The 13,469-nt window shown below is 51.2% G+C and overlaps 1 protein-coding gene across 1 annotated transcript in view; it reads left to right on the forward strand.

The window, feature by feature from the left end:
• The window catches only part of ASCC2 (activating signal cointegrator 1 complex subunit 2), a 56,449-nt gene extending 43,229 nt beyond the window's left edge, over positions 1-13,220 (forward strand). The window contains exons 15-20 of the mRNA XM_049788788.1: positions 75-194; positions 8,561-8,654; positions 8,741-8,871; positions 9,691-9,793; positions 11,924-12,003; positions 12,430-13,220. Of these exons, the coding sequence (XP_049644745.1) occupies positions 75-194; positions 8,561-8,654; positions 8,741-8,871; positions 9,691-9,793; positions 11,924-12,003; positions 12,430-12,601 (700 nt within the window). The 3' untranslated portion in view covers positions 12,602-13,220. The remainder of the gene's footprint in view (positions 1-74; positions 195-8,560; positions 8,655-8,740; positions 8,872-9,690; positions 9,794-11,923; positions 12,004-12,429) is intronic.
• The last annotated feature ends 249 nt before the right edge of the window (positions 13,221-13,469 follow it).

A 13,469-nucleotide genomic window follows, 5' to 3' on the forward strand; every position in this document is an offset into this window, starting at 1 on the left:
CCATAGGAGAAGGGGCTCACAGGTAGTTGTCAGCCCCAAGACCCCCTCCTCCTGATCACCCTGCCATCCCCCAGACAGGTGAAGCCAGACCCCACGCCCCTGGTGACATCTCGCCACAACGTCTTCCAGAATGATGAGTTCGATGTGTTCAGCCGGGACTCGGTGGACCTAAGCCGGGTGCACAAGGGCAGAAGGTGAGTCGGGAGGAGTGGGGCAGGCAGGCACTCCAGCTCAACCAGTGCTGAGAGAATGCAAAGGAAGCCTACAGGGCCGGTGAGGTGGCGCTAGAGGTAAGGTATCTGCCTTGCAAGCGCTAGCCAAGGAAGGACCACCGTTCGATCCCCCGGCATCCCATATGGTCCGCCCAAGCCAGGGGCAATTTCTGAGCGCTTAGCCAGGAATAACCCCTGAGCATCAACGGGTGTGACCCCCCCAAGAAAAAACAAAAAAGCAAAGGAAGCCTAGAACTCCCATCTTTACAGAGCTGGTCTGGGTTCTAGTTCAGGATGTCCATGGCAATCTGTGTGTTTATGCAAGGGGAAGGTAGGTTTTCTGATTATGAAGCTTAAGCTCTGCCTCTCTGGTAGAGGACTTAGGGATCATTTGTTGGTGCACAGGCCAGAGAGGCTAAAACCTCCCCCTCTTCTCTACTATCTTTTCATGACTAATTATTAAATCTGCAATGCTTCCTAGTGCTTTTCCAGAGTGAGTCAATGAAGGCTAGAGAGATGGGTAGGGTGATTGCCTTACACACACAATACCTTGCACACATAGGTTTGATCCTGAGCTAAACTACACAGGAGTGATCCCAGAGCATAGAGCCATTAGTAAGCCCTGAACACTGCCAGGGATAGCCCAAAACCCAAACAAACAGAATAAACCAACTAAGGACCAGTACTGAGTGAGCTTTTCAGAAAGTGAAGACTCTTGTTGTTGGGTTTTGTTTTGATTTGGTTTGGTTTGGCTTTTGGGCCACACCCAGCAGTGCTTAGGGATTACTCCTAGCTCTATGCTCATAAATTACTCCTGGTGGAGCTGGGGCAATAGCACAGTGGGTAGGGCATTTGCCTTGAATGTTGCCGACCTGGGTTCAATCCCTGGCATCCCATATGGTCTTTTGAGCCTCCCAGGAGTGATTTCTTAGCACAACACCAGGAGTAACCCTTGAGTACCACCAAGTGTGGCTCAAAAACCAAATAATTTTTATTTATATATATAAATATATAAATGTATTTTACATAAATATAAGTAGAAATAGAAATAGAAATTACTCCTGGCAGATTTGGGGGCAATATGGAATGTTGGGAATCAAATCTGGATAGACCACGTGCAAGGCAAATGCCCTACCTGCTGCTGTGCTTATTTTCTGGACCCGTTCCTAATTTTTTGGGGGGGGGAAATATTCTAATTTATTAATTCATGTGACTGATATTTTCTGGGTTCTGAATGTATCCTAAGTATTTTATTTATCCAGTGCTGGGATCTTGCGAGGACTCACTCCATACCACCCCTGCCTGTGTGAGGTTTGCACGCAAGTCTAACAGGCACTTCCAAGGAGGGGACTGCATGCCAGCTTCCACAGCTCTGGGGGGCATTTGCTACAGGGGCATGGCACTGAGCTTGGAAGGTCAGGGAAGGTCTGGTCTGCCAGGGAAGGCCTTGGATTCTGCGAGGAAGAATGAGCCATGGGAGCCCCAGGAACATGGAGCATGGTGAGGGACCTGGAGCTGATAAGCTTTTTTTTTTTTTTGGAGTCACACCCAGCGGCCCTTAGGGGAGTACTCCTGGCTCTGTGCTCAGAAGTCGCTCCTGGAAGGCTCGAGGGACCATATGGGATGCTGGGATTCGAACCAGGGTTCCTCCTATGTTGGCTGCTTGCAAGGCACGCCTCACCACTGTGCTATTACTCCAGCCCCTGATAAGTTTTTACTTTCTACAAAGCCCCCTCAGCTCTGGAAGATCACTTTGGCTCTTCAGAGATGACTCCTAGGAGAGGAGCTGAGAGCCTGCCCTCATGGTGTTGAGTGTGGCAGAGCAGAGAATGACAAAATAAGAGGCCACCCACATATGCCAGTAACATAAACTTTCCCTCCAGGCCCTTGGTTGGCTCATGACATCCAGAGAAACGGGAACTGCCGGGGAAGTAAGGTATAGAGGGGAGGGCCCCTGCCCATGCTGTGAGGCGCCACAAGGTTTCCCCAGGCTCAGGGCATTTAAAGCCATCTGGTGGGCTGAACAGAGTGCTTAGTTACCCCCATTGTAACATCCCCATATCACAGGTTGGAGACGTTACCCTGCCTGCATCAGCAGACATGTTCCCAGGACTGGCCCCCTTAGATCTTTCTTCACTAAAGAGTGGGCAGGCGGGGAACTCTGTTCTTGTTGATAAGACCCCGGAGCTGCCAGGCAGAGCCTGGGTGACAGATGTTTACCCGTCTTATTATGCAGGGGAGCGAAGGGGCTGGGCTCACAAAGAGGCAAAGCCTCTGTTCATGCATTTGTTATTTATTCATTCATTCAGCAAATATTTATTAAGTGAATTACCAGTGCCAGATCCTACGCAAGACACAGGGAGGCAAAGTGAGCAAGGAACTGGGCCTCTTCCTCACATGGGGCAGAGACCGTAGGTAAGACTCACAGCAGTAATGAGCAATGACAGAGGGAACATTGGAGGGGGCAATTGTCCAGGGCAGGGCAGGCTTCCATGTTGGAAGCAGCTTTGCCCTCCCTCGGTGCCAATTCCCTTGAGGTCACTGGATGGCTACCACTCTGTCAGCGGAGATCCCCAAAATTACAGTGTCAAGAGGCCATTGCCCCCAAGCCTTCTGCTTCTCCCACAGGGGATCAGGAAACTTTCCAGCAGATTCCAGACTCCCTGTGCAGCCCCTTGGGAGAATAGGGTCTCAGAGCCAGAACCCATAAGACAAGAGGGGAAGGCGGAAAGATGTAGCAAACCGAGAGTCTATTAGCGAAGGGGATGAGGCAGAGGGTGTTGGGGACAGACTCCAAGCACACGTATTGCTGTGGGATATAACAAAGTCAAGCAGGGACCAATGTGTCGAAGGAGGGGTCCCCAAACTGCTGGGGAAGAGAGTATTCCTCTCTGAAAGGTCCTGTGGCCTGAACTGCCTGGCACCCACGGTCACAGCCTGAAGGGACCCATGAAAAGGAATATGATCCACTGAGAGGGGGCCAGCTCTGCTTCTGCTCACTGCTCACATCCGCTTGGAGGGCAAAAATGAGTCTCAGCGATGAGAAGGGCCCAGCCAGGCGCCCACCAGCTCACGAAGGGGCTGTGCAGTTTGTGCTCTGATGTCAGACCTGCCCAGCAGTGAGATGCTATGTGATCATGGGGGTGTGAGCCTGGCGGCTGGGATCCCCAATTCTATACCCGGAATAGGAGGCTTTCGTGGCCTCTGCGAGCCCTGTGGAAGTTCAGAGGGGCCGGTGAAGTTGGCCTGGAAGGACAGGCCAGAGGACATGAGGAAGGAAGGGGAACTGGCCTGCAGGGGAGCCCATGTGCTCCCTGGGCTCGCTGCCATCCTGTAGAAAGAGACCGCCTGCCCACAGCCTGTCTCCAGAGCCTGTGCTCACCACCTTTCCATCCCTGCCTGAACTCCAGGTTCTCTGGTACACCTTTGTTTACCAGTAGTTTTGCTGCAGTTTTCTTTTTCTTCCTGATTCCACATGGCATTGAGGAACCCAAGCTGTACTTTCCTAGAGAAGCTGCTCAGTGCTCCAGGCTCAGCTGTTCCTGGTTCAGATGGGCACTTCACCAGGCTTTTCTGGCTGGCTCAGCCAACGAGCCACAGAACCAAGAGCCACCAGGCTTAAAGAACTCTGTCCCTTGGGGCTGGAGAGATAGAACAGGGGTAAAGCTCTGTGCCTTGAGTATTGCTGAACCCAGGTCAATTCCTACCACCACATATGGTCCCCCAGCACTATCCTGAGCAACATCACATATAACCCAAAACCCAACCCCCTCAAGAACTATCTCTCCTCCCAAAAGAACTACCTTATTGCCCAGAGCTGGGGATGGGATAGATCAGGAATGTGGGACAGTGCGACAAGTGTCTCCTTTGTCCCTAATCCCCCGGCCCAGCCCCGATTCTGGCATTTTACAGGCCCTCAGGAAATACTTCAAATGAATGTTTGTGCTCCAACCAGTGGCACTAGCGTCTTTCACTGTCTCCTCAGCCTCCAACTTAACAGGAAAAGCCAGAGAAAGGCAAAAGTGATACCTCCTTTCCCATGCAATGTGAAGGGGCCTGTGGCATGAAAAACTTTTCCTAGTCCAGATCAGTGCTATTCCTCGCCACCGCCACCAAAAAAAAAAAAAAAAAAAACTTGTCATTCCCCATGTTCTAGTCTCCCCCGCCCAACTCATTTTTCCTCTTACCTGTTTTTCCATTCCACATGCCCCTGCCTGGCCTGATGGCTGCTGGGGCCTAGCAGTCATATCCACAAAACTGAATTCCATCAGGGGACATCCAGGGGACATTACACTTCTGAGTCTCTCCCCAACTCCATCCAGCTCCCTGGCTGCTCCATCGGGAGCCCTTCATAGAGAGATGCTGGAGGAAGCCAAACCCCCATGGCAGCTCCAGGCAGAAATCCTGACCGACCACGCCTGCCTTCTTGCCTTTTGTTGCACCAAAAGCCCTTCCTTGTATGGGGTTTTGTGGAAGCTGTGTAGAGTTTTGTGGGTGGTTTTGTTGTTGTTGTTGTTGTTGTTGTTGTTGTTTTTTCCTTATTTTCCCTTTCTCCCTTTACCTCAGATACATTCCAGAGACCTGATTTTACAGCTAAGCTGGATTTTCTTGCCCAGTCCTCTCCTATTGATTTTTCCCTGCAGGACTTCAAACTCTATTCCTCTGGCCTGATTGTGTGACTGACAGGCCAAGTTTTTCTTTGGGTTTGCAAAACCCTAAGCCAGGCTAAGGTTCCAAAGTGACAGTGCTGCCCTCACCAGAATCCTGGAAGATGGATATGCAGGAGCAGACCACTGTGCTGAAGCAGGAGTAAGGGGGAGAACAGGACCCCTGCTCTTTCTGCAAACACAGTGGTGCTTAGGGGTCTTTCTCCGAACCATCCCCACACTACCATGGGACCCTGCAGGTTGAAGGGTTGATTTAGGACTCCCACATGCAAATTATGTTTTCCAGCCCTTTGAACTATCTTCTGGGTGCCTTTCTTAAATTTTTTTTGTTTTGTATTCTACTCATTTTTTTTAAAGGAAGGTTATGTATGGCCACACGTAGGCTACCCCAGCTCTGTGCTCAAGTTTGTTTTTGTTTGTTTGTTTGGTCTTACTGATTACTGCTGGAGTCTTTTTTATATATTTATTTGTTTATTTAGATTTTTGGGCCACACTTGGCGGCGCTCAGGGGTTACTTCTGGCTCTGCGTTCAGAAATCACTCCTAGCAGGCTCGGAGGACCATGTGGGATGCTGAGGATTGAACCTGGTCCATCCCTGGTTGGCCACATGCAAGGCAAACACCCTACCACTGTGTTATCATGCTATCACTTCAGCCCCGCTGCTTGAGTCTCTCTTTTTTTTTTTTTTTTTTTTTGCTCCTGGCAGGCTCGGGGGACCACATGGGATGCCGAGATTCGAACCACCGACCTTCTGCATGCAAGGCGAACGCCTTACCTCCATGCTATCTCTCCGGCCCCTGGAGCCTTATCTATGTTTTCTACCCCATGTGAAGGAGAAGCCTTGTGCCTTCTTCATTTTGCCTCCCTGGTGGTGCTCAGGGTTTAATTCTAGCTCTGCACTCAAAGATCTCTCCTGGCAGTGCTTGGGGGACCATTTGGGATGCCGGAGACCAAACCTGAGCTTCATGCAAAGCAAATGCCCTACCCACTGTCCTACCATTCCAGCCCCATTGATGCTCAGGTTTTGTTCTCATAGTGTTTTGGGGACCATGTGGTGCTGGGAATCACATCTAGGTCAGTCATGTGCAAAGCATGAGTCTTAACTCCTGTGCCATCTTTCCAGCCCCTTTAAGGCTTGTTTTATTTTATTTTATTTTATTTATTTATTTATTTTTTTTTTGGGTTTTTGGGCCACACCCTGTGACGCTCAGGGGTTACTCCTGGCTATGCGCTCAGAAGTTGCTCCTGGCTTCTTGGGGGACCATATGGGAGCCGGGGGATCGAACCGCGGTCCGTCCTAGGCTAGCGCAGGCAAGGCAGGCACCTTACCTCCAGCGCCACCGCCCGGCCCCATATTTTATTTTTTTTAAACTTTATTGATTGTTTGGTTTTGGAACACACCTGGTGGTGGCACTCAGGACTTACTCCTGGCTCTGCACTCAGAAATTGCCCTGTCGGGGCCGAGAAGGTGGCGCTATAGGTAAGGTGTCTGCCTTGCAAGCGCTAGCGCAGGACGGACCGCGGTTCGATCCCCCAGTGTCCCATATGGTCCCCCCAAGCCAGGGGCGATTTCTGAGCGCATAGCCAGGAGTAGCCCCTGAGCGTCAAAAATGGGTGTGGCCCAAAAACCAAAAAAAAAAAAAAAAAAGAAATTGCCCTGTCATGCCAAGGGACCATATGAGATACCGGGAATCCAAAAGTGTCCTTCCCTGGTTGGCCGCATGCAAGGCAAATGCCCTACTGCTGCTGCTATCTTTCCAGCCCCTAAGGGTTTGTTTTAAAAGATTTAAATAGGGGCCTGAGAGATAGCACAGCTGCGATAGCACAGCTGCGTTTGCCTTGCAAGCAGCTGACCCAGGACCAAAGGTGGTTGGTTCGAATCCCGGTGTCCCATATGGTCCCCCGTGCCTGCCAGGAGCTATTTCTGAGCAGACAGCCAGGAGTAACCCCTGAGCACCGCTAGGTGTGGCCCAAAAACCAAAAACCAAAAAAAAAAAAAAAAAAATTTGAATAACCTCTGACTCCTCCACTGCCTTTTGGCTGACCAGTTCCCTCTCTGCATTTATGTGCAAGGCGGTGTGAGAAAAGTTATCTAGCTTGCTTTCTCCTTTTTGCACAGATGGGCTCGTGCTGTGTGCCTTTCCTGTAGCTTGCTTCCTCCACCACCACCCCCCCCCCTTGGGAATAAGTCTCAGAATTCTTTCTCTGTCAGCACAAATAGATTAATGTCTTTCTTGAGAACTGCCACCATATTCTGTCATACAGATGTAGCACGGCTCATTTGGCCGTCTCATTTGTAAGAGACCTGACATCACAAATTGCTTCCCATTTCTTTCTGTGATAAACAGTGCAAAAAGGAAAATCCCCTGCCAGGGGCTGGGGCTCAGCAGCAAAAAGCTTTGTAAATGTGAGGCCCTGGGTTCAGTACCCAGCGCCAAGTCTGAGTTTGATCTCCAACATCACACAGTCCCTCAAATCCCCCTGGAATGAATCCTAAATCCTTTCGAACAATGGATCAGGAGTAGTTCCTAGCACCTCTGCATGTAACCCAAACCCTCCACAAGCCCCCCAAAAATGAAAATCCTCGAGGATTTTTATGAATGAAAATCTCTTTCTGCTCTTAATAGCAGTTCTTTTGGGTAGATACCTCAAAAGGGAACTTTCTGGATCCGTAGAGGTAGCTCAACAGGCTGAGGGATACTTGGCATGCAGGAAGTCAGGGTTCACTCCCTGGCTTGTGTTAGTACCCTGAACACCATAGAAGCAACTCAAGTACCACCTGGTGTGACCTGAAAACAAACAAATAAAATAATTCCAGAGACCAGAGCAGTAGTAAAGCAGGAGTTTGTCTTGCTGACTAAATTCAAGTCCAATCTTCAGCATTTTATATGATTCTCTGTGCACTTCCAGGAATAACCCCTGAGTACCCTCCATCGTTTTTCCAGGTCCAAAGATAGACACATTTGTGTGTGTGTGTGTGTGTGTGTGTGTGTGTGTGTGTGTGTGTGTGTGTGTGTGTGATGCGATGCCTGGGTTTGAATCAAGAGACACACACACAAAGGGAATGCTTCTCTACCACTGAGCTACATCCCTACCTCTACTTTTTCGGGGTGGGGGGTTTGCAGGGCTCCTAATAGTGCTCAGGTGTGCAGGATACTCTCGATGATGCTCTTACATGCTCTGACTTGACATGGTGCTGCTGTCCAGGCCAGTGTGGCTAGGGAATAGGAATGAGGGAGACAATGGTGTGTTGGAGATCAAACTCTGACCTAGAGATGCCTCTGACCTGAGCTATCTCCTTGGCTCCTATTTTCTTTTTTTTTTTTTTCTTTTGGTGTTGTTGTTGGGGTGGGGGTATGGGAAGGGGTTTAGTGCTCAGGGCTTACTCCTGGCTCTACTCAAGGATCACTCATAGCAGTATTGTGGGGATTGAATCAGGGTTGGCCACATGCAAAACAAGTGCCTATACCACCTCTCCTGCCTGTCATTTTCCATTCTTTTAACTGCTCCTGAAATATCCTCTATGCTTCCATGGGCCCAGCACCACCTAGCTTCCCTTCTGCTATCCAGTGCCAAGTGTCACTGGCTTTTGTGTTAATGGGGGAAAAAAGGGACCCTTGGTGTTCAGACCCTGCACCCTCCAGCCACAGAGCCTGATGGTCCTTCCTCTCTTCTCACCAGGAAGGAGGAGACAGCGCGGAACCTGGTGAATGATAAACGGGAGATTTTGGCCCAGCGGCAGCGCTACGAGCATTACAGTGTGGTGGTGGAGGAGGTAGGCAGCCCGGCCCACAACAGGGCCCTGGGGGACTGCCTGTGCCCAGCACCCTTCAATTCAACTTCTGCTTCTGCTGCTTACAGGTGCCCATTCAGCCAGGTGAGGCCCTGCCCTACCGGGGCGATGACTACGAGGATGAGTACGATGACACGTACGATGGCAACCAGGTGGGCGCCAACGATGCTGACTCGGATGATGAGCTCATCAGCCGCAGGTGAGTGGAAAGGGGTTGGGGTCCTACAGGGCTCCCCCATAGCCTCGTGTTTGAGCCGATGGTAAAGTCAAGTCCCTAATCACATGAACAAGATCTCAAACCCAGGGCTCCTGTGGCTGCTCAGCCAGGCCCTTCCACGTGGAACAGCATTCATTTGGCCTCATGTAATAATTTGGGGGGTTTTGTTTTAGAATCGGGGCTACACCCAGAGGACTGTGCTGGGGTTGCTCAGAGACCAAACCGGGGCTCCCAGATAGGCCTTTGAACCATTTCTCTGGTCTCCACTGCAGTAGTTTTGCCTTTTTCCTCTTTTTTTTTTTTTTTTTTTTTTTTTTTTTTTTTTTGGTTTTTGGGCCACACCCGTTTGATGCTCAGGGGTTACTCCTGGCTATGTGCTCAGAAATCGCCCCTGGCTTGGGGGGACCATATGGGACGCCGGGGGATCGAACCGCGGTCCGTTCCTTGGTAGCACTTACAAGGCAGACACCTTATCTCTAGCGCCACCTTCCCGGCCCCACCTTTTTCCTCTTAATTGCAGAAAACTTGCCCCAGTGGAACCTTATGGAGATTCTCTGATACAGATCAAAGCAGAGTTGTCCTGCTGTGACACACTGGAAGACAACACACACACACACACACACACACACACACACACACACACACCGCCCCTGCTAAGCCCTCCCCCCACTCCACATCAGACCTGACTCTCCAGTACATCTGGGCACTGGAGCAAAGCTGGTTTGTAAAAAGCACTTTGCTTCTTCCTTGCCTCCTGAGCCTGCCTCTCATCTTTGATGTGCTTTCTCTCTCAACCCTCAGGCCCTTCACGATCCCTCAGGTGCTGAGAACCAAAGTGCCCAGGGAAGGGCCAGAGGAAGAGGAGGAGGAAGAAGAAGAGGAGGCAGGGGACGAGACTTCCAAGGTATTTTCGGTGACACACAATAGGGATGGGAGTGGGGAGATTATTCAGAAGGTCAGTCGTTAAGCAAGCAAGAGTTGGGAGCATTGCATACCCCCATTTTCCTTCATTGGTCTCAAGGTAGCCCCAACATCACTGATCCTCAAGCAGAGGGAATCTGTCTGCTTGGAATGCTTGAAGCTCACACCTCCCCCATTTTTTGTTGCTTAGTGAGGCCTGGGGACAGATAAGAGAATGGTCTGTGAGCAGCAGCTGGGCCTGAGGCTGGAGAGGAGCATCTGCAGCCGTGCCCAGGATGGTAATTCCTCAGATGAAAGAGGACTGAGAGCCAAGGGGCCCTGGAGGTCAGCTGGGCTCGTGGCTTTGTAAAGCTTCTCTTTGTAGCATCTCAGCTTTTTCTTCGACTGAAACATGAGGTGGAAACGTCAGCATATAAAACAGACCAGAGCAGAGCAACATGAATGGAATGGGGGTGGCAGGCTGGGGTTCCCATAGCCCCTCATATCCTCCCACCAGGATGACAAGTTGAGAAGTGTCCCAAATCAGGCCACCAAAGCAGAAAAGTAGGACCTGGGAGGCCGAGCAGCACCCGCGGGGGCCAACTGAACTCGACCCTTCTGTAAAATTTTCCAGTTTTCAAATGTTGCTAGACACACTTGTTTTGCATGTGTCTATAAACAGCACAGATCACCAGGACCTGTTTGTGCTCTTGCGGTCACAGTTTTCCTCCTCCCAGGCCAGCTTCTTTCTCCTGTTGGTATGAAAATAGCCCTGGAGAGATAACACAGCAGTAGGGCATTTGCCTTTCACACAACAGACCCAGGACGAATGGTGGTTCTAATCCTGGCATCCCATATGGTCCCCCAAGCCTGCCAGGAGCAATTTCTGAGCTCAGAGTCAGGAGTAACCTCTAGTGCCACTGGGTGTGACCCCAAAACAACCCCCCCCCATAAAAAGAAAGATAGTACTGGGGGGGGGGGTAGAGTGATAGTACAACAGTACGACATTTGCCTTGCATGCAGCTGACCCAGAACAGATCCAGTTTCCATCCCTGGCATCCCGTATGGTCCCCCAAGCCTGCCAGGAGCTATTTCTGAGCACAGAGCCCATAGAAATCCCCGAAAGCCGCAAGGTGTGGCCCAAAAACAAACCAAAAAGAGAGATAGCACTGAGGTTAAGGTGTTTGCCTTGCACACAGCCAGCTTGGATTTGATCCCCAGCACCGCCAGGTGAGATCCATAAGCACAGAGCCAGGAATAAGACCTGAACCCAGCGGAGAGTATTCTTTCTTAAGAATGTTCCTCTTGGGGCCGGAGAGATAGCATGGAGGTAAGGCATTTGCCTTTCATGCAGAAGGTCATTGGTTCGAATCCTATACAGTCCCCCATGCCTGCCAGGAGCGATTTCTGAGCATAGAGCCAGGAGTAACCCCTGAACACTGCCGGGTGTGACCCAAAAACCAAAAAAAAAAAAAAAAAAAGGAATGTTCCTCTGGGACGAAAGCGGTGTCACTAGAGGTAAGGCATCTGCCTTGCAAGCGCTAGTCTAGGATGGACCGCAGTTCAATCCCCGGCCCACTCCAGGAGCGATTTCTGAACTCATAGCCAAGAGTAACCCCTGAGTGTCAACAGTGTGCCCCCCCCCAAAAAAAAAGAATGTTTTTCTGAGGGGCTTAAGCAATAGCACAATAGATAGGGAGGGCACTTAATTCCTGAGTGCAGAGCCTGGAGTAAGCCTGAGCACTACTGGGTATGACCCCAAAACCTAAAACAAACAAAATAATAATAATGTTCCTCTGCCTATGGCACCAGAATGAGGGGGAATTAGCTTTCTTGGCCCTATGTTGCCCTTTATGCTGGCCTTGCCACCATGGCTGCCCTTTCTCGAGCCACCTGCCCTCTGACAATGTGCATTGTCTTTGACAGTCATTCTCTGCCCTGCCTTGCTAGCTGCTTATTCAGAAAGCTTCAAGCCTCCCTCTCCAGGGTGACTGTCAACTGTGAACATAGCAGGAGCCTGTTTGAGGGTGTCGCCCTGCCCCACAGTGGCATTCCAGCAACTCCCACACTAGACCTCCATCCACCAGTTTCAGTCCAGCTGAAGGACATGCCTTTCTCTCTTTCCTCTCCACAGCCTGACCATTTTGTGCAGGACCCCGCCGTGCTGCGAGAGAAAGCAGAAGCTAGGCGCCTGGCCTTCCTGGCCAGGAAGGGGTGAGCATCAAAGTGGTTGTTTTTCTTGGAGCTGGTGGAAGAGGACTCACCCCTGGGCACCCTTGGGGCTTTATGAAAATTATGTAAATTAATTTAGCTCTCACCACTACAGTCCTATGCAGTAGTTACTACTATTATTTATTATTCTCATTCAACCCAGGAGGACTTGGGAGCCCATCCCTATGCCCCCCTCCTCTCTTTCTGGCTATTCCTCCCAACAGTAGATGAACCTCTGGAGGCCAGGCTTAGGGAAGAACTGGCAGCTGCCCCAAATACTGACCACACCAGACTATGTCTCCCCTCTTCCCCAGAGTAGGGATATGGGCATTGGGCCCAGCTCACGTGTCCTTTCCCCAGGACCCTGCAGTGGATGGGATCTCATCTGACGGTGGTTTCTCCTGGGGGGGGTGGGCTCTTCCCCCTCAGGCACCGGCATGACAACTCCACGGCAGTGGCTGGCAACTCTAGGGGCCATGGGCAGAACCGGGAGACAACCCAGGAGCGCAGAAAGAAAGAAGCCAGCAAGGCAACACGTGCCAACCACAACCGGAGGACCATGGCAGACCGAAAACGCAGCAAAGGCATGATCCCCTCGTGAGGCGGCAGGGCCAGAGCCTGGGCCCCCCACTCCATGTCAGCACCACCCCTCGACCACCTCAGCTTTGCAGCCCCTGAGAAGGCCACCTTGTCGTCCACCAGCCAGCCGTGAGCGCCTTCCTGCAGAACACACAGTGCCTTATTCCACGGCAGAGGGACCAGCGGGGCCGGCAAGTAGGCAAAAGGGACAGGGACAGAGCCCCAAGGCGAGCCACTCAAACCTTGAGCAGCGAGAGGCCACGTTCCTTTTTCTTTCCTCTGGATGGCAGGAAACCTGTAATATTCAAAACCAAACAAACCAACCAGGCCTGCAAATAAAGTTTTTACTCTTTTGAGCAATGATCCCTGATCATTGCACCCAGCCCGTTTCCTATTCCCCATACTGCAGTGATATCTTCTTCTGGAGAAGAGGCCCACATAGTCACTGGGCTCTCCGCTCCCTGCAGACTCAGCCTCTCATGGTAGCCCCTTGGTGTGGGACCCTGAGCAGATCACCTCCTTTGCTGGGCCTCTGGTTTTGCTTGTGGAAAGATGGGCTGAAGGGGCTTGACACCCTGCACGCCTGTCCCATTACTCAGCTCTCATGTCTACCATCCAAGGGGTCAGTGCCCAGTAGCCCTAGCCCCTATCAAGGTGCGGCTCAGAATGCAGACAAAGGACCCAACCCCTAGTCAGGAGGCAGAGCAGGAGGATCCGGGGCCTGCACAGATATGGGATGTTATCTCTATCTCCTAGTGCCCTCGACTCAAGAACGTTCACCAGAGCAGAGCCAGGAACAGAACTCTGTGCCTTCTGGAGGTGTGCAATCTAAAAACTCCTCCAAAATCATGGGCTCAGGGCCCAAATGGAGCAAAGGAGGCTGTCACTGC

Source organism: Suncus etruscus, chromosome 15 (genome assembly GCF_024139225.1).
Source record: "Suncus etruscus isolate mSunEtr1 chromosome 15, mSunEtr1.pri.cur, whole genome shotgun sequence".
NCBI lineage: Eukaryota > Metazoa > Chordata > Mammalia > Eulipotyphla > Soricidae > Suncus > Suncus etruscus.